The 27,739-nt window shown below is 47.5% G+C and overlaps 1 protein-coding gene across 2 annotated transcripts in view; it reads left to right on the top strand.

Moving 5' to 3' along the window:
- The window catches only part of ADCY1 (adenylate cyclase 1 (brain)), a 133,430-nt gene that overhangs the window by 95,442 nt on the left and 10,249 nt on the right, over window positions 1-27,739 (top strand). For both annotated transcript variants that reach the window (XM_012720372.1, XM_012720373.1), the window contains exons 12-19: window positions 2,894-2,983; window positions 3,474-3,721; window positions 3,964-4,090; window positions 12,146-12,262; window positions 13,051-13,197; window positions 13,780-13,878; window positions 19,279-19,393; window positions 21,655-21,779. In XM_012720372.1, the coding sequence (XP_012575826.1) occupies window positions 2,894-2,983; window positions 3,474-3,721; window positions 3,964-4,090; window positions 12,146-12,262; window positions 13,051-13,197; window positions 13,780-13,878; window positions 19,279-19,393; window positions 21,655-21,779 (1,068 nt within the window). The remainder of the gene's footprint in view (window positions 1-2,893; window positions 2,984-3,473; window positions 3,722-3,963; window positions 4,091-12,145; window positions 12,263-13,050; window positions 13,198-13,779; window positions 13,879-19,278; window positions 19,394-21,654; window positions 21,780-27,739) is intronic.

Here is a 27,739-nt window from a genome sequence, read left to right as displayed (position 1 = left end):
TTTGTGCTTCATTTCCAGGAGGATAATCTAAAAGTTAGCTTTGGTGTCAATGTAATCAGAGAGTCCTGTGACTTGGGACAGAGAAGGACATCTCTTGGACATCAGCATAGACAGCACCAGAAAGGAATTGAAGAGATTAATGTTTCGCCAAGAAGTGTACACCAAGAAGTGGGTAGAGAGAAATGCCTGGATGCTGTGGTCTAGTGTAGGGATGCCGCCATGGCATAGAGCTGAGCACACCCTTGACTGAGCAGGGCTACTCTCATCAGACTAGGTCCCCATTGAAAAGAGCAGGGAAAATGTGCTAGGCTCTCTTCCCCTGCCCTCACCCTTTGGGGCTGGTAATAACCTTGTGAAGCACAGACTGCAAAGATTCAGGCCTACACCTCCATGGAGGAGGGCTATCAGCATTGTCATAGACATGAACCAGCACTCGATTGTCCCCACATGTTCAAACCAGAGGTTGGTCCCAGTCAAGACTCTCTAAACCCCCTTAACTCAGCAGTGATGAGATCAGGCTGTTGGTCCTATGGGAGCGAGAGAAGACTGACGTCTAAATTCACGTAAAACTAGTTTCACCTGCTGGAAAGTAAAGAGCAGCAAAATGGGTATAAAACAGTACAAAACACAACACCTCAAAACGTCAAGACAATCTATCATCACAAAGAAAGGACAACACAACAATCCTGTCACAGAGAAAGGAAAATTTTTATCTTCCTACTTCAAAATTGCCATGATAAAGAAATGAAAACATAGAAAATCAAGTCAAAGTGATATAAGAAAGCTCTGAACAGCTAATTAAAAGAGCTTGAACAAAATTTAGAAAAATAAATGAATGACATGAGAAATAAAATTAGTGACCAGAAAACGTAACTGAAGCTTTAAATAAAATGACAGATGTGGGCCCTCCCTGGTGGCGCAGCGGGTTAAAGCACAGCACAAAGAAGCTTAAGCCACTTCCGCATGAGTTCGATCCCCGCCTGCCCCAGAGGTAACCACATGGCGAGGCGGACCTCTCCTGACCCGCCCGCTGCTCCCCTCAGCAGTGTACTTTGTTGATCTGCCTGTTCTGCTCCCTGCTCTGTCTCTGGTGAAGCCTCTCACCCTCTGCATCTCTGGCCTGTACCCCAGTTCTGTGTGAATAAATAAAATAAATCTTTAAAAAAAATGACAGATATGCAGGATATAAAAAGATTTTAAAAAGGAGATAAATAAGTAAACCTTTTTTTAAAAAAGCAATGAAAGTAGAATAGACTAAATACATGGTTGATTAAGCTCAAAGGTAATTATTCACAAAGGACCTAGAAAGAGAAAGAGAAGATGAGTAGAAGAAAGAGGAGTACAAAGAAAAGAAAGAAGAAGCATTTTGAGGGCTATCTGATGTCATTGAGGAAAGTAGAGTAAGGATAATGGGTATTTCAGAAGGGGAAGAGAAGGAGAAGGGAACAGAGAACTTATTCAAAGAAATAATAGGTGAAAAGTCCCTAAACCAGGGAGAGAGCAAAATGTACAGGTACATGAAGCTAAAAGAATACCTGGCTACCTGAATGTAATGGGACTTACAGCAAGACAGATACTTAAGAAACTACTGGAAAGTTCAAAACAAAGAAAATTGAAGGTGGCTAGGAGTTAAAAATCAGGTAATGTGTCAGTTTACGCTGTCAGGCTTGTATCTAGCGTTTCTGGGGAAACCTATGAACAAGAAGAGAGGGAATGATGTATTCAAAACAATAAAACTTAAAACTACCAGCCAAGAATACTATAACCAGGAAGACTCTCCTTCACATGTGAGGAAAAAAAAAAAAAAAAGGCCTCCTCCAACAAATTGAAGCTGAAGGAGTTTGCAGACACTGGAGAACTCTTAAAAGGATGAAAGGATCTCTTCTGTCTAAATCAAAGAGAAGAAAATCCACAAGAAAGTGAAGAGGGAAATAAATAGACACAAAACTAAGACAAAATGGCTGTAGAAAGTCCTTATATATAAATAATCACCCTAAATGTCAATGAGCTAAACTCCCAATCAAAAGGTGCTGGTTGGAGTAGAAAATGAAACCAAACTATCTCCAGGAGGCACATTGAAAACTCAAAGTTAACCTCAAAGTAAATGGTTGGAAAACAGTCCTACAAGCAAATGACCCTCCAAAAGGCAGGAACAGCCATCCTTATATCAGAAAAAAACAGAGGTGGGGTGGGTATTTATATACTGATTAAGGGATCATTGGATCAGTAAGACAGAACACTCATCAATCTGTGTATGTACCAAACAAGGAGCACCAAATTATATAAGATGACTATTAACAAACCTGAAAACAGGCATTGGCAGCCACAAAATAGTAGGGGACTTCAGCACCCCACTTTGATCAATGAACAGATCATCCAGATAGAACATCAACAAGGAAACAATAGCCTTAAGGGAGGGATTACTATGCAGCGTAGTTGATATTTATCACGCCCTTTTCAAGTGCACACGGAGCATCCTCAGGGATAGACTATGTGTTATTCTGTAAAACAAATGTCAAGAAATTCATGGAGATGGACATGACACCAAGTACCTTCTCTGATTGTCATGTTAACAAACTAGAAACCAGCCACTCAAATAAGCAGGAAACCTCTGCTGTGAGACTAAATAACACACTACCGAGTGACTATTAAATTAAAGAAGACATCAAACAATACCTAGCGACAAACCAAAAAGAGACAATCTACCAGAAGTCATAGGATGAAGCTAAGAGGAAAGTATGTAGCAATAAAGTCCAACATCAGAAAAAAGAAAGAATTCAAACAGTCTAGCCTTAAATCTTAAGGAACAAGAGTAAGAAGAAAAAACAAAGCCAAAAGCCAGTAGAAGGAAGGAAATCAACTTTCTATTAAGAGGCTTTTTATTATCTTTCAGTGTTTACCAGGATACCTGACGATTCAGATCCGCACGGTCTTGTGCATTTTCATAGTGGTCTTAATCTACTCTGTAGCCCAAGGTTGGGTGGTGAGTACCTCTGACCCTTGGCAGGGCTGGCGTGAGGAGGGCTGAGCAAGTAATAAAGGGGATGAACTTTGGGGAGCCTGGCTGGGGCCCAGGCTGTGGAGGGGGAGGGAGACATGTGGGTGTCAAAGATGGTCTGGATGCCCAAGGAAAACAGTGGAGGGCATCTCCTGGTAAAGAAAGACCCTGCAGGAATAATTGCATGGAGCTGGGGCAGGGGTAATGAGAGGAGTAGAATAGGAATTAGGAGGGTTTAGGTACAGGAATAATGGGGGTGCTGGGGTGGACGTGGAGCTGGGTACTTCAGGCAAGATGGCGGAGGCGTGTTCCCTTGGCCCCGCTCTTTGAGATCCTCCGAGGAGCCTTCAGGACCATGAGCAGGCAGAAGTGTGGGAGCCTGCTGGTGGCACCTAGGGGAGAGGGCAGGGGACTTCCTAGGTGTGACTGGAGTGCTAGGAAGCCCTCTCATGCCCCCCTACCCTTCTCTCCACAGGTGGACTGCCTGTCGAGGGCCTGGAACTCCAGTGCCAATGCGTCCCTGCCAGCCCTTTCCTCTGATGGTTGGGACCCAGTGCCGCCCTGCGAGTCAGTTCCCCATGCCCTGCTCTGTGGCCTTGTGGCCACCCTCCCTCTGGCCATATTTCTGCGGGTCTCCTCCTTGCCAAAAATGATCCTGCTCTGTGTGCTCACCACATCCTACATCCTGGTCCTGGAGCTCAGTGGATACACGAAGGCTGTGGGGTAGGTGTGCTGCTGCCGCCAGCACAGACCACCTGGACCTGTCTGGGTGTGACTCGGAAGTCCATCAGTGTGCTGCTCATTTTGTCCAAAACTCCAGCAAGACCTGGAGTGCCCGAGGAGCTGCGACTCTTAGCTGGGGTTGCCCTGGGTACCCTGTGGGTGTTGCCTCTGAGGGACACATTGAGTGCATTCCATGATGCAGCGTTGGTGCTGACTTGGGTTCTCTTTCTTCTCACCCCCAGAAGTGGCACTGTCTCGGGGCACAGCTTTGAGCCTATTGTGGCCATCCTGCTGTTCTCATGTACGCTGGCCCTGCACGCCCGGCAGGTGGACGTCAAGCTCAGGCTGGACTACCTCTGGACTGCTCAGGCAACATAAACCTTTTCTGCTTTCTTGGGAGAGGAGTGGTGAAGGGAACCTTGGGGTCTGATATAGGCCCAGGGGTTGGGGGAGCCTCCTGACTAGTCATGTGGGAGACACCATCAGGGTAAGGAAGCTTGTGTTGGATGAGAGCGGGCCCCACAGGAGGTAGTGCTAAGAGATGATGGTACACAGGAGAACCCTCTCAGATGGTCAGACCGTGCTGGTTTTGAGAGAGCAATGAGTCCCCTGCCTTTAATGGTCTCCAGCAGAGGAGTGGGGCTCAGCCTTGGCTGAAGTTGGTGTGACAGCAGGTCTCACTGGGTCACAATAAACTCCAGAAAATGGATCCTGACCGCTCATCCGGATTTGGAAGGTCTGTGATGGGGGCTGGCGATCTTTACTTATCACAAGTATGCTGGAAAATTCTGACACCAGGGTGTAAGGACACTACTGTGGGCAGCTGAGGATATGGACACAGTGCACTTTCCCTGGGCCCTTCCCTGGGGGTGTAGGGGTAGTGTCCCTTGAATGAAGAGGTAGGGAGTGGCTGAGGGGGTGTGCCCCCTGGGAGGGACAGAAACTTGTTTCCCTTCTAGTTTATTTACCCTGGAAAATGCAGAAGTCAGCTAGGCTGGTTTGTGTTAGCACATCAAGACACACTGCATATTCAGGATCATGAAGAGTTTTGTTACTTTGGGTCAATAAGAGAGAAAGTGTGCATTGTGAGCGTGTTCTATGTGAACCTGTATATGCACACACAGACGTACTAACTGTATTTTTAATAACAACTTCAGTGAGATAGAATTCACATTCCATACAGTTCACCCATTACAGTTTTATAGTTCACTGATTTTCAGTAGGTTGAATTGCATGGCTATCAGCACAGTCAGCTTTGAACATTCAGCACAGTCAGCACAGAACATTCTCACATCTCCCAAAAGAACCCCAATATCCTTAGCAGTCACCCCATGTTTCTTCTCACCCCCTATCCCTAAGCAGCCACTAATTTACTTTTGATCTCTGGATTTGCCTATTTCATCTGTTCTTGAGTTTGTATATTGCTGGAGCTGTACTGGGCAAAGACCCCATCCAGTGTTTGGCCAGTGGGAACTTGAACCCGGTCTTGCTAAAGGAGCCTTTCCCAACGTGTGAGGGGGCTGGACACCTGCCCTGTCCTCACTGCACACCTGAATTCTGTATTCAGGGCAGTCGGGAGCTGCTGAGATTCTGAGCTCCATAACCTCTTACCTGTGAGGAAGGTATGCCCACGGTGACTTCCCTGGACAGCGTGGGCCTGTTTCAGGCTGGTGGCACCTCCGGTGGGGACAACATGAGGGAACAACCTTGATCTGTGCCCCCCTGAGGGACTCAGGCTGCTCTGGCTGAGCAGTCATCAAGCATGAATGCTCAGCTGCAGCCGGATGTGAGCTTATATGGGCATTTTTCTTGGGCAGGGGTGGTCAGTGGCCCCAAACCCAAAAGAGCAGGATCTTGCCCCTTTCTCCTGAATGCAACTTGACAGTGGAGGATGAGGAAGCAGGGGCAGGCACTATGGGGGAACACTCGCAAAGTCACAGGGACCGCCAGGAGGGTGTCTCAGAAGGGGCTCTGTGGGTCCAGCCATGGTTGGCCATAGGGCAGGGAGTGTGGTAGGAGTGGGGTTGGCCTTAGGAATGCTCACTCAGGGGGCGCAGAAAGCAAGGGGGGAAAGGCACACTGGTAGGGGGAGATCCACACTACTGACAGTGCTCAGACCATCTGAAAGGTGGGACGAGAGAGGGCAGCCCCGAGCTGGTGCAGTGTCCATGACACCACCGCAGACAGTCCCTGCCTCAGCCCTCAGGGACAGGAGAACAGTCCCCACAACCTGGAACAGGGTGGGCCACCAGGCAGGAATCAGAACCTTCGGCCACAGGGTCGGCTGTGCCAGGGTGCAGCATGCTCTCCAGTGCTGCTGGCGCTCCCCATGGGCCTCCTTCTTGGGCAGGGGTGGTCAGTGGCCCCAAACCCAGGCTGGATCCCACCACTCACTCCTGAATGCAACTAGGCAGTTGAGTCTGAAGGGCGCTGGGGCAGGCACCATGGGGGAGCACTCACACAATCACAGGGATGGCCAGGATGGGGTTGTGCCAGGACACAGCATGCTCTCTCAATGGCTGCTGGTGCTCCCCACCACCTGCACCCAGATATAAGCAGTCAGCAGGGGGCCTGATGGCAGAGACCTCCCAGTGGGCTGGGTCAGAGCAGATGCCAGTGGCGGAGGACAGCACATACTGTTCCTGGAAGGGAGAGCTGGCGGCTGCACTTTGCTATAGCCAGGCCAGGTAGCAGACAGCCCTGGGCCACAGAACTTGTTCTTGTTGGCCTCTGCTGGGTGTCAGGGTAACCAGACTGCTTGGTCATGAGCTGTGTCTGCCAGCCTCCACCTGACCCCCGAGGTTCAAGAACGTTCAGTTATCTCCTCAGAGCTTGAGAAGAAGGAACTTAGGATGAGCCTGGGAGACGCGGTGTCAGCTTCTCCTCCTGGCACCTGCTCCAGTCCTCACATTCAGAGTGGGCCTGAGGCTCTCTCCCAGTTAGGAGCCCGTGGGGAAGTCTTTCCCTCTGGTTTATAGGGGTTTTCTTGGGCTTTGTATCCCCTTAAACATTGGTAAATATAGTAGTTCTCGCTGCCCTGCAATTCACCAAGGGCACCTTTTGCCTTCTGTCCCCTCCATGAGGTACACTCCACAGAGAGATCAATGCAAGGGAGAACCTCTGTGGTATGGGGGGCGGGGTGGTTGTCCTCACAGAACATACTGACATATTTTTCCATGGCGACGTAACAACAAATACCACCTCACTTTCCCGCAAAACTAGCAAAACAAGCACCTTCTAGACTTTGCCCCGTTTGCACTCTGGGTATTGAAGTGGGTCGTGCAGACATGGAGTGCCTTACACTGTTGCAGAATATCCAGGCTAGAGACTTACTTGGTAGGTTAATTATTTACTGAGACCAGGCAGGTTGTTTACATTGACACAAATAGTGAGCTTCTCCCTGTGGAAACTTCCTCAACCTTTTCCTCTGTGACTCTTGGAGTGTTTTCATTCTAGTGTCATTTTTGTTTTTAACCGCAGGAGATAATTACGATAATGGGTTTACTTGTAACGAAACAGTTTAGTTATCTACCAATGAATGCTCCACCCAAGGTGATTCTCTTTGTCCAGCTGCTCTTAGGTTTTAGAGAGAACAGCACAGAGGAGGAGGGAAATCAGCAGGGAAACCACCCCTCTCCCTCCTCCAGTCTCTCTTCCTGCACTCATCTGATGGTGACATGGCCCTGGGCTTTGAAGGCTGGAGTTACGCAGTCAAGGTCCTGCTCCCATCTCTGAAATGCTGTGTCATTTCATTCTCTGTTTCTGGCCCTTGCTTGTACCTCTAGGGCTTGGTGTGAGCACCTCCCAACAAAGCCTTCCCTGGAACAGTGTGTCCAGCTCTTTCACAGTCGTGTTCTGTGGCACAGTGCCCTGAACATACCCTTGGAACCCCACGTCCATGCTGAATTGCAGGGCTCTGCGTTCTGCAGTGTCCACACATGGGAACCCAGACTCTCTACTGCTCTAGGAAGTGCACACTCCATCTGTGCACCTGTGTACATCTGGTTCATCCTGCAGGTGCTTATTGAGAACCTGCACTACACCACACCCCAATGGGGGCACCTGTGTGTCCATAGAGTATAGCCTGGCTTTAGGTATCCAGAAGCAGTTAAAAATCGTATTCATCAATTACAGAAGACGCTGGTACAGCCATGGACATCCATAAGAAGGAGACACAATCCTGACCCTCCTCCATGGTTGACAACATTGGCCTCTAGTGATAATACCTGACTTGGATGGGAAGACTTCAGAGACAGCCAGGGGAAAGTGGCGGTCTGTCAGGAAGGGGTATGTGTGTGCTTCTACAGAGATGGTGGTTTTTGAAGTCTGTGGACGCAGTGAATTACTTTAAAAAATGACTCAGTAAATCCTGTATTCCCAGGATAAGCCTCGGTCATGACAATACCAGTTTTGTAGATTGCTAACTGTAATGTGCTAAAATTTGATTAGGATATTTTCATCTATACTTATGAATGTAACTAGTTTTCTTACAATATTTAGACCAGGCAAGGTTTTGATGTCAGAGTAATATTCAGGTCTCATGGAATGAGTAGGGAAGATTCCTTTCTCTTCAATTTTCTGGAAGAGTTTGTGCAGCAGTATTATTTCTTCCTTGAATGTTTGGTGAAGTGACCCCTCAGTCTGAGTTTTTATTTACTAATAAATTTTATTTACTAGTAAGTAAATAATTTTTATTAATTTATGCACTTATATTTAGAAGGGAAATTTTCATTAAAAATTTTATCTTTCTAATAGCTGAGCTATTCAGGTTTTCTAGTCCTTTTTTTTAGGTGCTTTTGGCAATTTATATCTTTCTCTGGAACTTGATGATTTTATTGACATTAAACTGTTTATGTATTGTCATATAATCCCTTTAATATTTATAGAATCTGTAGTGATGTCACCTCTCTCTTGCCTGACATTAAGAATGTGTAGACACTTTCTTTGATCAGCTGACTAGAAGTTTGTACACTTTATTGATTTTCTCAAGAACTAGTTTTGGTTTTATTGATTTTTCTTTTAATTGTTTTCTATTTACCTTATCTATGTTGTTTATTTTTTCCAATTACTTGGGTTTCAATTTATTATTTCTCTAGTTTCTCAAGTAATTTGAGACAGTCTTTTGTCCTTTTCTATTGTAGACATTTTGTTAAAAATTTTTCCCCTAAGAGCTACTTTACTGAGTCCCACAAATTTTGATACTATGTGTCATTTCATTTTCATAATTTGTAATTTCATAATTATATAAATTTTATAATTTTCTTTTTGAGTTCTTCTTTGGATCTGAGTTAATCAGAGGATTCTCTTTTTGAGAATTTCCCAGAGATCTTTCTGTAATTAACTCCTCATGAATTATACTATGGTCAGAGAACATGATTCCTATGACTTGAATTCTTGTAAGTTTCTTGGATTGCTGTGTCATCCTGCAGAGAACTTTCTCTTAGTGTATCCATGTACCTGTGTTAATAGGCTGTACATGTCTGAGGAGGTCTCTAAGTCTCTCCTGACACTTTTCTTTCTGTAAAACTGTGTTGCTGAAATTAAAACCACAATGAGATACCACCTCACACCAATGAGAATGGCACATCATAAAACAACTAGCAACAACAAATGTTGGTGAAGATGTGGAGAAAAAGGAACTCTCCTGCACTGCTGGTGGGGATGCAAACTAGTACAACCACTATAATAACTGTTTGGAGGTTCCTCAAACTGCTTAACATGGAGCTTCCATATGACCCAGCAATCCCACTCCTAGGTATCTATCCAAAAGACACAAAAACACTGATTGAAAAAGACACCTGCACCCTCATGTTTATTGCTGCTTTACTTACAATAGGAAAGACATGGAATCACCCCAAATGCCCAAAAGTAGATGACTGGATTAAAAAGATGTGGTACATATATACAATGGAATATTACTCAGCCATGAAAAAGATAAACACATGCCTTTTGCAGCAACATGGATGGAAGGGATCATGCTTAGTGAAATAAGCTAGAAAGAAAAGGAAAAATACCAGATGTTTTCACTCATAGCAGAAGTATAAAGGACCAGGAGAGAAAATAATGATAATAATGAATGAACAACTATATACCAGAGACATTTTACGGGGATGGAGTGGGGAATAGGATCAAAAATTGGGGGAGGGGTGGGAAATTGCACTGGACTATGGTGATGGCACATGGGTGAATTGGTGGTGGGGAAGCCCATGGGGATTGCAACTGAGATGGAAAAAGGCACAAAATGATGTAAAAATAAACTACTATATTATTTAAAAAATAAATAAATAAAAAACTGTGTTGCTGAACCTGCATTTGAACCAGATCATGGTCACGGCCATGTCTGCCTGTCTGCAAAGTCTCTCAGTAGACTGCAGAGGAGGTGAAACCTATTATGTGATTAGTCTCCTTGATACCTAATGGCTCATGTGTAACACACCTGGTTGTTTTTCAAAAAAATGTTCCTAGAGAAGTTCCAGGGGATTCTAGGATGGGCCCAGCCATGGGGCCATGTGTTGAAAGCTATTCTCATGCCTGGATCCTATAGCCTGCGGTCTCCTTGTGCCAAACTTTGGGGATCCGCTGTTCTTTATTTGGTCGAATCTCCACATGACATTTAGCAACATGTGTCCAACCATCTCAACTGTCATTGTTGCAGTATTCATGCCATACATAGATGGACTTTCAGGCTCACTAGATAGCACATGCTCTCCTAGTAAGTAGAAATGGGCCCTCAAAAATAGTTATTTGTAGACCCTTTTATGATGAGGCATTCAGAACATGTACCACAAAGTGGTACATGAGCCAGGAACGCTGCCTCTAAGCCATGGCCACAGGATACCATGGAGGTGGGGTGGGGTGGGCATGACTGCCTGATTGTTCCACATTCGAAAGTTTGGTAGCCTGTAGTGCTGACGCACATGTAGAAATGTTCCCCAAACTGACCTCCTTTCTTGGGTCAGGCTTTTTGCCAGGTGGGAAAGCCAGGGTAAACTATCTCAGTGCCTATCTTTTGTGAGGGCACAGGCAGCTTGGACCCTTGGCCAGCAGTGCCTTTTGAACTGTAACAGTGGTTGGTTGCATTACTATCTGCAAGGCCCAGGAGCTAAGAGGTCAGCAGGCTAGGACTTGGGTGCTCCCGCTGACCTTTTACCTTGCTCCAGGGAGTCAGTACTTGCTTAGCTCCCTAAGACACTCGCAATGTTTTGCTTGTCTCAACACCCAGAAAGATGTGAATCCTGGCGGGCTGCTTCTAGAAGACATGAGCTCAGGAAGGTGCTCACTTAACCTTGGGCATCTGCAGAGGTATAAAGTGCAGGCCCATGAGTGCTCTGGAGCAGGTACTGCCTGGGGTCAGTGTGCAGCCTGAGGAAGGGCATGTGCCTCAGAAAAAGCTGCCTCCAATATTGGTCCTCAAAAGGTGACCAGGGAAAGAACCCTAGAAAAGAGAGGGAAACCCCCCCACTCCCCAGCCCACTATTGCCTGTCCATTGAAAGTTCCAGATAACTGGATTGTGAATTGTCCAGAAATCTGTGTATGAGCTTGCTTCTGTGATACTTCTCTAGTGAATGCCTGGTGAGGGCTGAGATACACTACTGTAGATCACAAGCATCCTTGGAAGTTAGTTTGGATGATTAGAAAAAGGATGTGTTGGGCCCTCCCTGGTTGTGCAGCAGGTTAAAGCACAGCACTGAGAAGCTTAAGCCACTTCTGCATGAGTTTGATCCCCACCTGCGCCAGAGGAGATCCACATGGCGAGGCAGACCTCTCTTGACCCGCCCACTGCTTCCCTCAGCAGTGTGCTTCATCCATCTGCCTGTTCTGCTCCCCACTCTGGTGAATCCGTTCTGTATGAATAAATAAATAAATTTTTTAAAAAAAAAAGAAAGAAAAAGGATGTGTTAAAGGGAATATTAATCAGGATTCATTAATGAGCCTTATGGCAGCTATTACTCTGGGCCATTGGGAGAGATGTGGGGATTTCTGCAGTGGGGTTTGCAGTGGGAGAGAGATGGGCTCAACCCAAGGACAGCAGGGGCAGGTGGTTTTATGGTCAAGGAAGTGGGGTGTCAGTGGACAGCAAAGTACCGGGAGACATCAGGAGCGAGGGGGCGTTCTAGCTAAATTGGCCTAAAAGGTTTCTGTTGAGAAGAATTCAGGGTGGTCTGATGACACCTGCAGAGGTGGAAGCGGGAAAATGAGGAATCCCATCAGATATCAAGGGGATGATGTCAGGGATGGCTTAAATGCCCAAACAGGTTTTCTTGCTGAAACAGATGATACATAAATGAATGTGGACCCAGTGGAGGGAGGGCTTTCAGGGGCCTCGGTCTAGTCCAGCCCAGAAGAACCTGTCACCTGTGCCACTGAGTGAGTAAAGGAAGATGGGTGGTGAGTAGGAGACTAACGGAAGTCTTACTCTCCAGGCAGAGGAGGAGCGGGACGACATGGAGCGGGTGAAGCTGGACAACAAGAGGATCCTGTTCAACCTCCTGCCAGCCCATGTTGCCCAGCACTTCCTCATGTCCAACCCCCGGAACATGGTGAGCATGTGGCCCCATGGCACATGCCCCCGCGTTGCTAGGATCCAGTGAGGTGCTTGCCAGGCTGGCTGATCTGGTGGGCGTTCTGGGTTTGCAGCCAGAGCTTGACTTTAACCCTCCCTTTACTTCTCTGCCTTAAGTTGCAGTTGTGGCGGATTTTGGACCTGCGGCCTTGTCTCATCCCTAAGGGCTGGCTGGCTGGGCCGTGGGGAGGCTCCTGAGACAAGATGCCCAGAATTAGTGTGTCCTCTCTGATCCCCAGGGAGAGCACAGCCCTCCTCACCGCCGGGAGGATCTGGCTTCCGTAAGCCATCGTTCAGTGCCGTTTGAATGGGTCAGATCTTCCTGATTGCGGGGTCCTGCTGAGTAAAGCTCTGAACCACCCTCAGCACAGAGCAGAGTTCTGCTTGGAAGTTATGGTTCAAAACCATATTTTGGTCAGCTTTGTAGGTCCTCAAGGCACAAATGAAACTCCAGGTCTCCGTGTGACCTCCTTCCACCCATAGTAGCTCCTGGAGCTCATCTGTCATTGTTTGGGCCTTGGCCTCCTTGAGCAGGCTGCTTTCTTACATCCCCGTATCCTTCCCGGCAGCCTCCCCTCCCCTCTGTCTGTACCTGAGGTGGAAGAAGATCTAGTCTCAGAGCCCCTCAAGTCCCTATTCTGGTGGCTCAATACCCCCAGTCTTTCGGGCAGAGCTGCTGGCCAGTCCAGTCATGTCTGAGGACCCCACAGCCACCCAGCACCCTGAATGCTGCTCACCCTCCTCACCTGACCTTTGGCTCCCCAGGACCTCTACTACCAGTCATACTCGCAGGTGGGCGTCATGTTCGCCTCCATCCCCAACTTCAATGACTTCTACATCGAGCTGGATGGCAACAACATGGGAGTGGAGTGCCTGCGGCTCCTGAATGAGATCATCGCCGACTTCGATGAGGTAAGGGCCACTTCCTGTGTGGGCCCAAGGATGGGGGTGCATTCTGGCGGGGCTGAGGGTGACTCTTCTCCTATATTCTGGTGAGCAACAGTCACTTCTCTATGGACAGAACAGGGTGAAAGCATGGCATTTGTCTCCTTGGAAATCCAAGCTGCCCAGGGCAGTTCAAGAAGAGTCTTTGCTGAGGGTGAGGGGCTGGTGGCTGGGCAGGCTCTGGGCTCTGGAGGCTGAGTGCTGGCCCTGCCCTCTGTTTCGTGAATGTCAGGGCTGGGTGGCCCACCTACTTGGACGTGGCTCACTTTCTTTGGCCCCCACTCTCCTCCCGAGTTATCCTGAGATCTGCCCCTGGAGGACAGGAATCTGCTCTGCATGTCTTGTCTCCTGTCTCAGACTCACGCCCTTGCCCAAGCTCCTCCAGCCTCCATTTCTCAGTTTAACCCTAGTTCTCCGCTAGTGCCCCAAACAAAGAAGACATTTTCAGAATGTGCTTGTCTGCTTTGAGGTTACTCTCGGTGACTGATAACTACAGTGATCTGTCTAAAATGTTATGTAATGTTTAACAGTTTTGTGTTTTAAACAAAGCTCATGGAAAAAGACTTTTACAAGGACTTGGAGAAGATCAAAACCATCGGGAGCACCTACATGGCTGCGGTGGGGCTGGCTCCCACGGCCGGGGCCACGGTGAGTGCTGGCAGGGGAGCTTGTCCAGGGCTTAGTCTCCAGCTCTGCCCTAAACGGCCCTGGGACCATGGACAGCTTCCCTACTCTGGCCTTGGTTTGCCCTCTGTATTGCATGCAGGCTGTCAGTGGCCAGCTCTCTCAGACCCAGGGAAAGTCAGTTCAGTGAGCAGTCACAGATGCCTTCTCCTGCCCTGACCCTTCTCCATGGACTCTGCCCTTTTCTACCAGGTCCCTTCTCAGCGGCCTCACCCCCCTCCACATCAGTTTCCTTTTATTCTCACCAGCCTACCCCTGCTCTGCCAGCCTAGCATTCCTAAGCGTTTCTCCTTCCCAATGCAGAATTGGGAGTAAGGTTTTCAAGTTACTGCTAACAAGACAGGAAGATGTTAAAAAATGCAATGAATGGAGAACAATTATAAATATGGTAGATAGTAAAACAGGTACTAAACCAACTGTATCAATAATTATTCTCCATGTAAAAGGCATGTATACCAATTAAAAGACAGGCGAATATTAAAAAGATCCAGCTAGGTTTTCTCCAGGAAACATACTTTAAATATAAAGACACAGATCTTTTACAAGCAATAGAATGTAGAAAGAGATACTATTCTAGGACTAATGAAAAAAAGAACTCAAGTAGCTAGCTTAATTTCAAAGAAAGCAAATTTCAGATCAAGGAAAGTTTTAGAAATAAAGCATGAAGGAGTCAATAGTGCAAGAAGTCATAACAATTTTCAGTGTTTATGAACATAAAAATATACATGAGGCTAAACTTTTAGAACTGCAAGGAAAAATAGCTGAATCCATTCTACAGAGACTTGTCAGTGATTGGTTGATACAGTGAACTGAAAATCAGGATAATTGAGCTGAACAGCATCTTAATCAAATGAGTATAATTGACATTGTCTAGGTACTTTAACAATAGAACATTCTCCATTTGAAACTTAAAAAAGATGTTTTCTGAGACAGACCAGTTTCTGAGCCATAAAACACACCTTAACAAATTTGAAAGAATTTAAACTACTGTAAAGTAGGTTCAGGATTAAACTAAAAATGTATTGTTGATAAGAAATCACTGGGAAATTCCAAAATATTTGGAGATTAAGCAGTATATTTCTAAATGACTTGTAGGTCAAAGAAGTCTCAAGAAAATGTTAAAATATTTTAAAACTAAATGAAAATATAATTTAGCACAATTTGTGGAATGCAGAAAAAACAGAGCTTAGAGGGAAATTTGTCATTGTATTTATAGAAAAGAACACCAGTAATCTGAATATATTTCTTATAAAACTAGAGGAAGAAGAACAATATAAATTAAAAGCAAGCAGGAGAAATAAATGCTAGAATGCAAATCAGTAAAGTTGAAAAAAATTAAACCAAATCTGGTTCTGTTTATAAAATTTATAAACTCTAACCCTGTTAAACAGGACAAAAAAAGATAAGGTAAGACTTATTAATATTTAAAATGAAAAGTAGGTTATTTCTACTGAACTAAGGACATTAAAAAGATTAAAGGTTACTTTTTGAACAATTCTCTGCCCAAAAATTTGAGAATTTGCATGAAATGGACCAATTTCTTGAAAGATGACCTAACAGAACTCATGCAGGAGAAATACTGTTAAAGAGATTGATTCAATCATTAATAAACTTCCAAAAAAGAAAGAACCCCTCAGGCCCAAAAGGGTTCACTGGTGAGTTCTGAGCAAGGATTAAAGGAAGACATTTATAATTCTCTAAATTTTCTCTCAGAATATTAATGTAGGGAAAATACCTCCTAACTTATTCTAAGCCCAGCACTGCTATAACATCAAAACCAGATGAAGACATTTTAACAGAGGACAATCACAGCCAATGTTTTTCATGAATATAGAGGCATAAGTCCTAAACTTATATTAGCCAATTGAATGAAAAGAAGTGTCCACTGAAGGCAAGTTGAATTTATTCCAGATATTCAAAGCTGACTCAACATTTTTAATGATTTAGTGAAGTTCACATACCAACAACATAAGAAAATCATGACAGTATTAATTGATGGAGAAAATCATTTGACAATACCCATTCCTAATTGAAAACAAATTTAGCAAACTCCAGGGATAAAAGGAAACTTTCTCAGCTTCAAGAACTTATACCAAAACTGGTAGCTTAACATCATACTGAATGGAGAAACAATGCCTTCCCCATAAGAAAGTGCCCTGTTCCCACTTCTATTCACATTCCTATTGAGAGTCTTAGCTAATGTAGTAAGTCAGGGGAAAGAAATAAAAAGAATATAGATTAGTAAAGATGATATAAAACTATCTTTGGTTACAGATGACATGATTATCTATTTAGAAAATAGAAAAAGAATTAAAGAGGATCTCCTGGAATTAATAAGCAATTACAGCAATTAATAAGCAATTAATACAAGGTATTAACCTTGTATCCTACATATGTCAGTTGCTTTCCTATGTACCAGCAATGAAAAAGTGGAATCTAAAATCAAATCACATTACCATTTATATCAGCAGGGCCTCAGAACTAAATGCTAGTTATAAACCAAAATATGATGTAACAAATTACATACAGTGGCTCTATGAGGAAAACCATAAAACTGGTAAAAGAAAATAAAGAAGAGCTAAGTATAAGTGGAGTGAGATTTAATGTTCCTTTATGGCAAGACTCAAAATTATTAAGACATCATTTATTGCCAACTTGATCTATAGATACAATGCAATCCCAGTCAAAATTTCAGAAGATTATTTTGTGACTCCCTGCTTCTAATTTTACATGGAGAGACCAAAGACCCAGAGTAGTTAACACACTATGGGAGAAGTAGAACAGAGCTGGCGGGCTGAGACTACACGACTTCAAGTTTTACTAGGAAGCTGTAGTATATGGGACAGAGGGGTGCTGGCAAAAGAACAAATAGATCTTTGAGAAAGAATAGAGAGCCCAGGGATAGACCCACATATATATAGTCAACTGATTCTGGCGAGGGAGCAAAGGACAAACATAGTCAGCTCAACAAGGAATGTCAACTGTATATCTGTATCTATATATACTAAAAAATGAATCTAAGAAAAAAATTAACTTTAAATGTATCATAGAACTAAGTGTGACTCATTCAAACTCATTGAATATAAAATTCAACTTTATATAACTTAGGAAGTAAGATAGGAGAAAATTTGGGTGATCTCAGGGACTTGATGACGACATTTTAGATACAACACCAAAGACGTAATTCTTGAAAGGCATTGTTGTAATTTGGATCTAATAAAAATTTTGTTCTGTGATGGGTATTATAATGAAAAGGCAATCAACACACTGGGGGGTGATCTTTGCATATCACCTATCTGATAAAGGTTATGTATCCAAAATATACAAAGAAATTTTAAAGTAAAAAGCCCAGTTGAACAGTGGACAAAAGACACAGATACCTCATCAAAGGAAATGCACAGAGGGTGAAAAAGCATAGGAAAAGATGCTCCCCAGCCTCTGTTATCAGGAAAATCAAAATAAAACGAAAAGACTCAACTATGCACCTATTAGAATGGCTGTAATCTGGAGTACAGACAATGCCAAGTGCTGGTGAGGATGCAGGGCAGGCCCGCAGGAACTCTCCCCTCACCGTGGTGGCAATGCACAGTGGCACGTTCACTTTGGAAGACAGTTTGGCAGTTTATAAATAAGATAAATATACTGTTACCCTGTGATCTAGCAATCTCCCTCCTAGGTATTTACCCAAATGAGCTGAAAACACACAAACTTGCACGTGAATGTGTTTAGCAGTTTTATACTTGTTTTGTCAAAACTTGGAAGCAACCAAGATACCCTTTCATAGTTGAATGCATAAATAAAATGTGGCAATCCAGATGGTGTAATGTAATTCAGTGATAAAAAGAAATGAACCGTGAAACCATGAAAAGACACAGGAACCTCCATTGCACGCTACCGAGTGGAAGAAGCAACTATGAAAAGGCTACACACTGTTTGATTCCAACTCAGTGCTATTCTGGAAAAGGCAAAATTATGGAGACAATAAAAACATCAGTGGTTGCCAGGGACTGGAGGGAGGGGGATGAATAAGTGAATCCTGGGAGATCTTGGGATGAATGAAACTATGCTATTCTACGATTGCGGATATGTGAAGGTACATTTGTCAGAATCCATAGACTGCGCATTACCCAATAGATCTGAGTGTAAACTGGGGACTCAAGGTAATAATAATATATCAGTTTTGGTTCATTAATATAGCAAATACACCAAATGCTAAAGCAAGATGCTAGTAATTGGAGGGAACCGTGTGCATGTGTGCGCATGCGTGTGTGTAGTGGGGAGTATTGGGGAGTGGTGGGGAGTAGTGATTCTGCTCAATTTACCTATAAAATTTCAGCCCTAAAAATTGAGAAATCTTGATATCACTTAAATATAGAATGTTCTTTGTTTCACAAAAGATTCTTTTAGAAAGAAAGGAAGGTGTTGAGGGGATTAATTTTTAGTGTGATGGTTCTGAATATTGGTGGTGGGTGGTTGAAATATATATACTTACCTAAAGTCCGTGAAGCTGTACTCCTAAAATTATGTAGTATTGTAAACCAGTACTAAAGCAATGAAGTTTGATTTAAATGGGGAAAAAAGAAGAGAAGGAAAAGGAGGAGGAGCAGGGAGAGGGAAGGAGGAGAGCATAGGAAGGATAGAAGGAAGAAGAGAAAAGATGAAGCAAGGAAGGAAGGAAAGAAAGGGAGGGAGTGGTGGAGAGAGAATAGAGGAATAGAATTGCTCATCCGAACCTTGGCATTGCCCATCTTATGTGTTGATGGTGGGCTGTTGCCAGTCAGACAGGAGACTCCCTATGAAGAACTTGCACCCACAGTGTACAGCCAGCATTCAGTGTTGTCATGTTCTGCTTGTGCACAGTGGTATCTGATTGTTTCAATTTTGGTCTCCTTGATGACCCTTGATGACCCTCTTTCCATAGCCATTAGCCACCTATATGCCTTCTTCGGTGAAGTGTCTAAATCGTTTGCCCTCTGTTTAGTTGGGTTATTTATTTTTTATTGCTGGGTTTTCTTACTGTATATTTTGAATATAAACCTGTCATCAGGTAAGTAGTCTACAGGTTTTCCCGGAGTCCTCAGAAGCCAGGACCCCTGGGTGGTGGTATCTGCCTCCATCTCCCTCTCCTAGCAGTAAGCCTAGATCATAAGCACACCCTAGGGCAGCTGGGGAAGCCAAGCCACGCTTGATAAAACTCTCAAACCCATCCCACCCACCCAGGCTGCAGTCACTGGACTGCACTTTGTTGGTGTGGATTCAGTGCCCGATCCCACCACAGGAACAGCAAGCCCCTCTGCAGAATGTTCCTGCCTCGTCTGCCCTGGTGTGGCTCACACACAATAACCTGAGTCTGCTCTCACCCAGGCTCAGAAGTGCATCTCCTCCTACCTCAGCACGTTGGCGGATTTTGCCATCGAGATGTTTGACGTCCTGGATGAGATCAACTATCAGTCCTACAACGACTTTGTGCTCAGAGTCGGTATGTGTCCCACACCTCCCTGGAGCTGTGCCTGGGCCCTCCCTGCTAGGAGCAGCAGTCAGAGGAAGGAGGGTGTGCCCCAGAGGAGTGCATGCGGGTGCAGGACAAGAGCTGCTGTAGATGGGGTGCCAGTGACTTAGGAACGGGGAGGGCTACTGCCCAGCTCCTGAGGTACACACAGAACCTTGGTGGTGTAAGTGACTTCCAGATGCATCTGAGTCCATGAGCTGGAGGCAAGTGCTGCCCCCAAACATGGGAGTCTGCCCTCACCCACCCTCCACCCCAGAAACCCAGACAGAGTCTCCCAGGAGCCCAGCTGCGGGGCCCAGGCTTTCACCTCCTCCTCTTTTCCCTGCCCTGTGAGGAGGGAGACGTTGGAAGCCCAAGTTTCTTTCTAGCCTTTACAAGGCTGTAGGGTATATTTTTAAATTTTAACTCCACTTTTGTTTTTCTGGGAGGTAGGTAGTTTACCAGAAAAAAATCCTATTAGCTTAAGATAAAGTTAAGCTAGAGCTTTCCCCTCCCTCATTTCCTTCCCTTCATCCTCCCTTCTCTTCTTCTAGTCTAGGATATTTATAAACTAAAGATTTAAATGCATGTACTTATGGTTGATTATAGTTGTGTTATGAGTATGCAGAGTGAGAGGTAACCCTGGGACCCCCAAACCTGCTTGGTGTAAAGAGCTGCCATCCACTGCATAGAGACAAAGCATACTCTTCATGCAAAATATCTAACAGAATTCTGTGCATAGAGAGAAGAGATGAAAGAAGAATAGTTGCCCAATAAAACACCCCAAATTAGCTAATCTCTAGTGGGTAAATGCCCAGCCATACAGTTTTGACCCAAAGCAGGGCCACTTTCTAGCAGGGGACCGCAGGAAAGGAATAGAAGGAGCCAGGAAAGGAACAAAATCAAAGCACACAAATCGAGATAAAAGTTGCCATTGGCAGCTTCCCCATGTACCTCTCAGTTATGTATTTCTCCCATGTCCCCCAAGTCCCTGGTCTGAGAAGCAAGCCCCAGAATTCCCCTATGACTCTGCTCCACATGTTTCCTCCTGTGTCTTCCTGTGTCTGTTCTCCAGGTGTTCTACATTGTCACCTGGCCACTCCACTCTGCCCCTCCTGAGGTGGGACAGGGAATATGGCGCCTCCCCCTTTCATGGAGATTATTCTAGCAGTTTTAAAGTTCAGACATCGAGTGTCCTTACAAAAAGACCTGAGACCAGGGTTTGAACAGGTGCTTATGAGGATGGACAGAATAGTGAGGCTGCTGGGTGGAGCAAAACTCTTGTCCCCAGTCACCTCAGCATTCAGGCTGCCTCCGCAGTGCTTCACTTGCAGGGTAGTAGATATAGCGGATGCAACAGGAGACAGGTGAAGGGCCCCTCTGGGAAATTCCATTCCTTGCTCTCTCACAGGAACCCTGAAGACCAGTCCTACCTCTGTACCTGGTCAGTACTTGGGGCCTGGATGCATGTGCCGAGAGCCCCCCACCCCCCCGAGCGGAGTGGCTCAGTCTCATCTATCTGGGCACAAGCATCAAGGTTAACGGGGGCTCCCATGGTGCTTTCCCCAGCTCACACCACTGATTTCTGCCCCCAGCCTTCTCCCATTTCATACCAGCACCCCACTGTCTAGACTTTGGGGATTAATTAGGCCAGTGGCTGAAATGTCATTAACACCTTTAAGTTCAGAAAAACACATGGGTGGAGTGCAGAAGGGGAAGGTGCGATGTGGGCTCACTGAGACAGAAAGCCCAGTCACCAGGTAGGGCCTTAAAGACTGAATTTAGAGCACCCTGAGGTGCCCTGGCCTCTTCTCGGGTCCATGCCTTAAAAGGCTCATAGAACTATGGGTGCTTTGGGGGTGGGAAATTATGGTCATTACATCTGAGGGGCGGGATCCTGTATTGTGAAAAATCAAGCAAGGATGTAAAATAATGATGTCTCACTTATAGTAGTAATAGTGATAATAACAACAATAATAATTTCCCTGCATCCAGGGAAATAGGAGTTATTGTTCTTTCTGGAACCATCTGGAAACATAAGGTGATCTGTAGAATGAACAGTTAGACACATGCTCGGCATGGGGCCACTGATTCAGGAAATGGGACTTTTTTCTCTCGATCATTCTTATCAGTGGTGCCACGTGCTGGGAACTGTGGTGTCCCTGCTTCAGGAAGGAGCACTGTGCGCATGGAGCAACTCCCCTAGGAAGCTTTCCCCAGTAACGATATGCTCCATCATGGCTGTCTTACAGGCATCAACGTAGGCCCGGTGGTGGCCGGAGTGATTGGCGCTCGCAGACCTCAGTACGACATCTGGGGAAACACGGTCAACGTGGCCAGTCGGATGGACAGCACTGGCGTCCAGGGCAGAATCCAGGTCAGCTCATTCAGAAGTCCCCCAGGTATAGGTGCCTGGGCTGCAGGCGGGAGACTGAGGTGGAAGAAGCAAAGGGATTTGCTTCAGTCCCTGGTCAGGATTGGGCCAGCTGCCCAGCCCACAGCCCTGCACCCTGCCGGCCTCTTCTTCGTGGGGGTGTGAGGCTGCATGACTCGTGTGTCTGCCACCTGGGGGTAGCGTTGGAGCCCAGCGGCTGTATTTGTGCTTTGGTTTGCTCCATGGCCACCAAGTGACATAAAGCAGAGTCAAGGAACAGGATGAGTGATGGGGCCCTGTCAGCCTCCAGCATCCCAGGATCTGCCCCATAGCCCCACTGCCTCAGAATAGAACGGGTTTCCTCGGTACTGGAAGGGCAGTGTGTTATGAAGGCCGCCTGACCTAGGTGCTGTGGGCAGATCCCTTGGGATGTGGCCTGGGCTGTGCCCTCCAGGTAACAGTGATTGCTGCTTTTCGTCAGCATGTGGGCTGCGTCCAGCTAGCGGCAGTGCCTTAGAACAAAAGTGGAACCTGTCAGCCGGGCTGGCCGGCATGCCCCTGAGCCCTAAGGCCTCTGGTGTTAGGAGGCAAGGTATCTGCTCCTGTATGTGGCTACGGCTGGCCTCTGGGGTTCACGGGGGTGAGGGAGAGCGAGGTTTCCTCCAGCTGTGGCTGGATCTCGGAGCAGGTGTCTCTCTGAGGACGCCATACTCAGAGCTGCTGTTACTGAGCTGCTGTTACTGAGTGGCTGGGCCTTCCACAGTGCCCTGAGGATCCCCAGAGTCACCCTCCCAGCACTTGGTCAGGTCTCTGTGTTGCTCTCTAATCCATCACTTGAAATATTCATGGAGTTCTCCTGCTTAGAACACAGCCAGGTCTTTGCATCTTGCACGTCAGATCTTGCACTTCTGCTTTTTTATTTCCTTTTACTGTGGTGAGATTTCCGTAACGTCACGACCTTGGCTGTTTTCACGTGGACAGTCTAGGGCACAGAGTGGCCCCACGTGCTCCCTCCCAGAAAGCTGTGTTCTTTTCCTCATGTGCACTTTCCTCCACGCTCCTCAAAGCCACCCCTGGGACTGGTAACATCACTGGGGAGATGCTGACAGAAACCCTGGCCACTCTGCAGCCTGGCTGTTGTCCCACACCAGTGTCACATTTCTGCATTTCTAAAATCAGACCTGAGCCAGCTTGTCTTCTGCTTCGCTGGGGCCCCTGGGCTGACTGTGCACTGGGTCTCCTCCCCTGGCGACCCCTACCTTTCCACTGCGGGACTGCCCCTGCGGCCCTGTCAGGCCTCAGTCCTTTGGAGCTCCCCTGCCGATCCCCCCTCACCTGCTCAGACTCCCCTGCGTCACTGCAGAGGCCCCCCTTCCACAGCTGGCCCCCTGGGGGCTACTTCCTTTCTCAAAGCATTGAAATCCCCCACCTGTGCAACGTCTCTGTAGAGAACACAGACAATTCATCAGGGTGTTTCCCTCGGCTCTGTGAACCACAGCTCTGTGTACTGCCAACCTGGAGCTCCTACAAACCCGGTGGCCTCCTCAGGAAGCTCAAGGTGGGCACAGAATTCTTCCCCTAGCCACCACCTTCTAGCACAAAGCACTGTTGCTCCTTCCTCCATTTTATCGCCCACTCTTGCCATCCTCTTCACTTTCTCCTGTTTTAGGGAGAAACGTGTTCCAGTGTCACATGGAACTGGGTACTGGGTCTTTCTGGGGTACTGGGTCACAGCCTAGGAGAGACCCTTCCTCCCTTTGCTGACCCAAACTGAGCATTCATTTCTTTCCATGAAGAAGTGAATAACAAAGTTTGGTGTCCAGGTCTCTTACTTTTCCTCTGAAAGTAAAATTTAATCAGGGATTAATTCTATTTCATCAGCCCTCTGCTGGGAGCTTGCTTTCATTTGTGACAAATTCAAAACAAAGGAGGACCTCCCCTCCACACACACTCACACGTACACACCTGCTGTGCCAGGAAGGACAGACAAAGTTCTATGTAGACTGAAGTCCCCAGGACATGTTGGGTCCCTGGGAGTAAGTTGGCCAAAGATGGTTGACCTCAGTGACACTCAGCCCTACCTCAGCCAGCCCCTCGGGGACTGAGAGCCGCCTCCCTGGAGGCCCATGCTCTTAGAGTGAGGTTGACAAGCCTGACTGATGGGTTCTTTCCTACCAGCTGAGGCCAGGCAGAGTCTAAGGAAAGTGCCCAGCACCTCTGTGGGAACACGGGGAATGGTTCTGGCAGACAGCCACGGACTAGACTTCCAGGGACCCCTGTGGACCTCATCTCAGGCTTTTGCCCACTGACCTTCTCCAGGACCCAGGGAAGCAACACACGGTCCCAATTCAAGCCTGAGACACATGACTTCAAAGCTCAAGACTGAGACACATGGGGATGGCTCCCTCACGGACCATACTGAAATAGAGCTGACTTGATAGATTTTGCTCCTTTACCCTATTCCAATGTATACCTAAAAACAGAAAGAACCCCAAATTATTTTGATTTTGCATGTAGGAGAACTAACTTACTGGCCAGACATGTAGGATGAGAGGATTCACCAGAGGTAGAACAGGAACAGGTTGATTCACTGAAATACACTGCTAGGGAGAGCAGCAGATGAGCTGGAGGACAGCTGGGCCGTGTGGGTGGGACATGGCCGTGATCCCACTCAGGACCAGAGTGAGAACACTGAGATGTGACCACTAAGCCACCAGGAAACCTGAAGGCCCCAAATTTACATATAGGATGCATCCTCTCTCTCTGTATAGTTGGGCAGACCCTAGAGACACTACTTGGTCCTTCCTGGTTCCTTACCTGGGGCCCCCCCAGGCAGGACTAGGAACAGGGGCAGAGGCCTGAGGGGCAGCAGGGGTGAGGGCATGGGCTTGGGTAGTTCATCTACTGGTTTCTCTGGGGAGTGGATGTTTTGCAAGTCCATGGAGAAAAGGAGGGCAGGCCGTGTGCATGGGCGCAAAGAGTAGACAACTTGGCTCAATCAAATGGGCTTTATTATTATTTGTAAAACAAAGAACAGAAACCTACAGAAACTAAATAAAATCAAACTTGAAATAAAACCACATACTTTAAACTAAAGGGGAAGGGTCAGGTGTCCCTGGAGGTGAGGTGGAACTTAAACCCTGGAGGCGAGGTGGGAAGGGAGTGAGGAGAACTTTGGAGCAGCAGGGGCACAGAAAAGATGGGGACTGGGGCCTGGGTCCCATGAGGGGTGCTGGCAGATGAACCCCAGTCATTATTGGTTCCTCACAGTGCTGATTACTAGGAAGGGCACCCCCACTCAAACTTGGAGGATGGGGGCCCGGGACTGAGCCCCCTGGAGGCCTGCTGTGAGCTCAGGCCCCAAATGGGCTGCATTTCCCTGGCTAGCACCTGACTCCCCTAGCTGGGCAGGGATTATTGCAGCAGCCTGAGGAGCTGGGCCTGGGCCTGCCTCCCCCAGCGGGGGTGGGGTGAGCTCAGCACCATGCCCAAGGGGTGCAGCAACCTGGCCAGGGTTCGGGTCTCCCTGCAGCACAAAGAATTCTGTACGATTCTTTTCTTGCCTGAGCTTCCCCTGGAGGGGTGGTGGGAGCTCACACCCAGCAGGCTCTCCTGAAGCTTGTAGGTCCTCACCTGGCCCCCCCCAGATGGACGCCATGAGCTCAACACAGTGGGGACCTCCATCGGGACCAAGGCTGGCATCAAGTTGAATCTGGACGGTGGCAGTGGGCACAGGGCCCCCACCAGCACCTGCAGCACCCTGGGTGTTTTGTTTTTGGCCCAGCATGGCTGCAGGGTGCTCCTGTGTCCCCGGAACTGCATATGCTGGAGCCCAAGCTCCAGTCCCATCAGGTCCCGCGGTGTGCTCTGATGTTAATTCAGCTACTTGGCTGGGCTCCTGGCCTGTGCAGCCAGCCTCAGTGGGGGCTCGCCGAACTCCCTGAGCTGCAAATGCAACAGGAAAAGCATCAGCTACAACCTTTCTTTGCAAAGAGACCAAAGCCCTGAGAACAGATCCACACACCCCGCCCCCGCCCCAGGCAGTGTCACTCAGGAGTTGCTAGGTCAGACTGCTCGCGGTCACACCCAGCCCAGGTTGTCTTCTCCCAGGGGATAGGTACCTACCCACCTAGGGGGGCCTGGGCTCACCCCAGGTCACTCACCCTTGGACATTTCTTCCAGGTGGTTCTCATACTCCAGCCCGGACCTTTGGAGCTGCACTTCAATGATAAATATTGGGGGGCTTTTGAACAGGGACCTGGTGCCAGGAGGGGTGTCGCACAGGGGGAAGGAAGGAGGGAGGCTCAAATATGCTCTGTGGTCCTCTTCACCTGCCTCGGATCGCATCAAACTCTGGAAGCAAACAGACACACCTGCAGGGTGAGCTCCACCTGAGGTCAGAGGGCAGCCTTGTTTCCAGGTTCCCACTAGCCAGGCTGGTCCTGTGTGACCAAGACCCTCCTCCTGCGAGGGAAAGCCTGTCCTCCAATGAACACACTCTCACACTCTCAACTTACAGGCTCACACGCTCAAACTACACACAGGCACACCTCAAATGCAGGGGAAGAGGGTGGGGGCCTGGAGACCTGGGACCCTGCCCCTCCATGTCTCCAGGGCCCCCTAGTTACCTTAGGGGTGACACTGGTTGCAGACCGCCTACACACTCTCCCGATGTGCTGGAGCAGCGTGTAGCAAAATTTCCTGCAAGTATTTGTGGGCCTCCTCCCTAGGGACCTGGGGAGACAACAAAACATGGTGTCTGCCCAGGCTGTCTAGAAAAGTGAGCTGGTCAGTTTGGGTTCCGACCCTCGTAGCCGGGTGACCGAGTTCCGAGTCCCATTGTGTGTCAGTCATGCTGATGATGTCACTTCCTGGGCTCCTCAGGACTTCACTTCCTGTGCAGATCAGACCCCTCCATGGCTGCTTGGGCTACTTCCTGTTCCCCTCCATGTCATGCCTTGTCTACACACCAACACCAGTGCTCCCCAAAATCCATGGAGGATGCAGGGCTGCCGTGGGGTGTAGGGGTTCCCACCTCTAACCTGGCTTGGCCCTCTAGTCAGGGAGGAGACCCTGGAGCATCATTTTCTCTGCATTCGTGTCTCCCATGGACTCACAGGGGCTGTGAGCCTCTCCCTAGGGATTCCTCTGAGTTGGGCCCATGGTCTTCTTCACAAGATGTGGAGGGCCCAATCTAGGGTGCATCAGTACACCCCTCACCCAGGCCAGGCCGGCTCTGCCGTGAGCTGAGCCATCTCCTTACTGTGTCTATCCTCCTGGGAAAGTGATAATGCTGGACTCACCCCTGCACCCCTCTAGCCACACCTTGTGGGGTCCCGTTGAGCTTGAATAATGTGACAGGCTACAGACAGTGTGCATGTGCTGGCCATGAAGTTCTCTGGGTGCTGGTCCTGCTCACAAACCTGCTGACCTAGAACTGAGGAGTGTATGGACCTGTGGACAGGATCTGATCAGTATGATGAGGCCTTGGGCATGGGTGTCCACATCAGGAATGTCTGATGCCAGTGCGACATATTTGTCTCTTCCCTGAGCCTTTTAACAGGCTCATCTGTGGCTAAGTATCCAGCAGGAGTTTTGGGGTGCACCAAGCCCTGCTGAGGAATAAGTGTGGTGGAGGCTGTGCAACGCCAACCTGGTGTGACCTTGATTAGGTCTCTGGGGCTTGGGAGATGGCCAGCTGTACCCTGGGGAGTTTGGGCACTCCCCCTTTTTCTATACCACCTGAACCTCTGTGAGGTTGATTTTTAGCATGGAGCTGCCCAAGACCCACTTCTAGCCAACAGATGGCATCCCAAGAAGTAGGCACGAGCCTGAGGGCAAACTGAACTAGTCCACCAGCTCCAGTGAGAGTCTGGGTGTGGCAAGTGGGCCCCTCCCCATAAGCACCCCGAATGCCAGAGTCCTTTCTAGTGTGTGGGTGGCCTCTTTCCAAAACCCCAAGC

Source organism: Condylura cristata, unplaced genomic scaffold, assembly GCF_000260355.1.
Source record: "Condylura cristata isolate star-nosed mole 26May11 unplaced genomic scaffold, ConCri1.0 scaffold00004, whole genome shotgun sequence".
In the NCBI taxonomy this organism is placed as follows: domain Eukaryota; kingdom Metazoa; phylum Chordata; class Mammalia; order Eulipotyphla; family Talpidae; genus Condylura; species Condylura cristata.
This window is presented reverse-complemented; position numbering and strand designations above follow the sequence as displayed.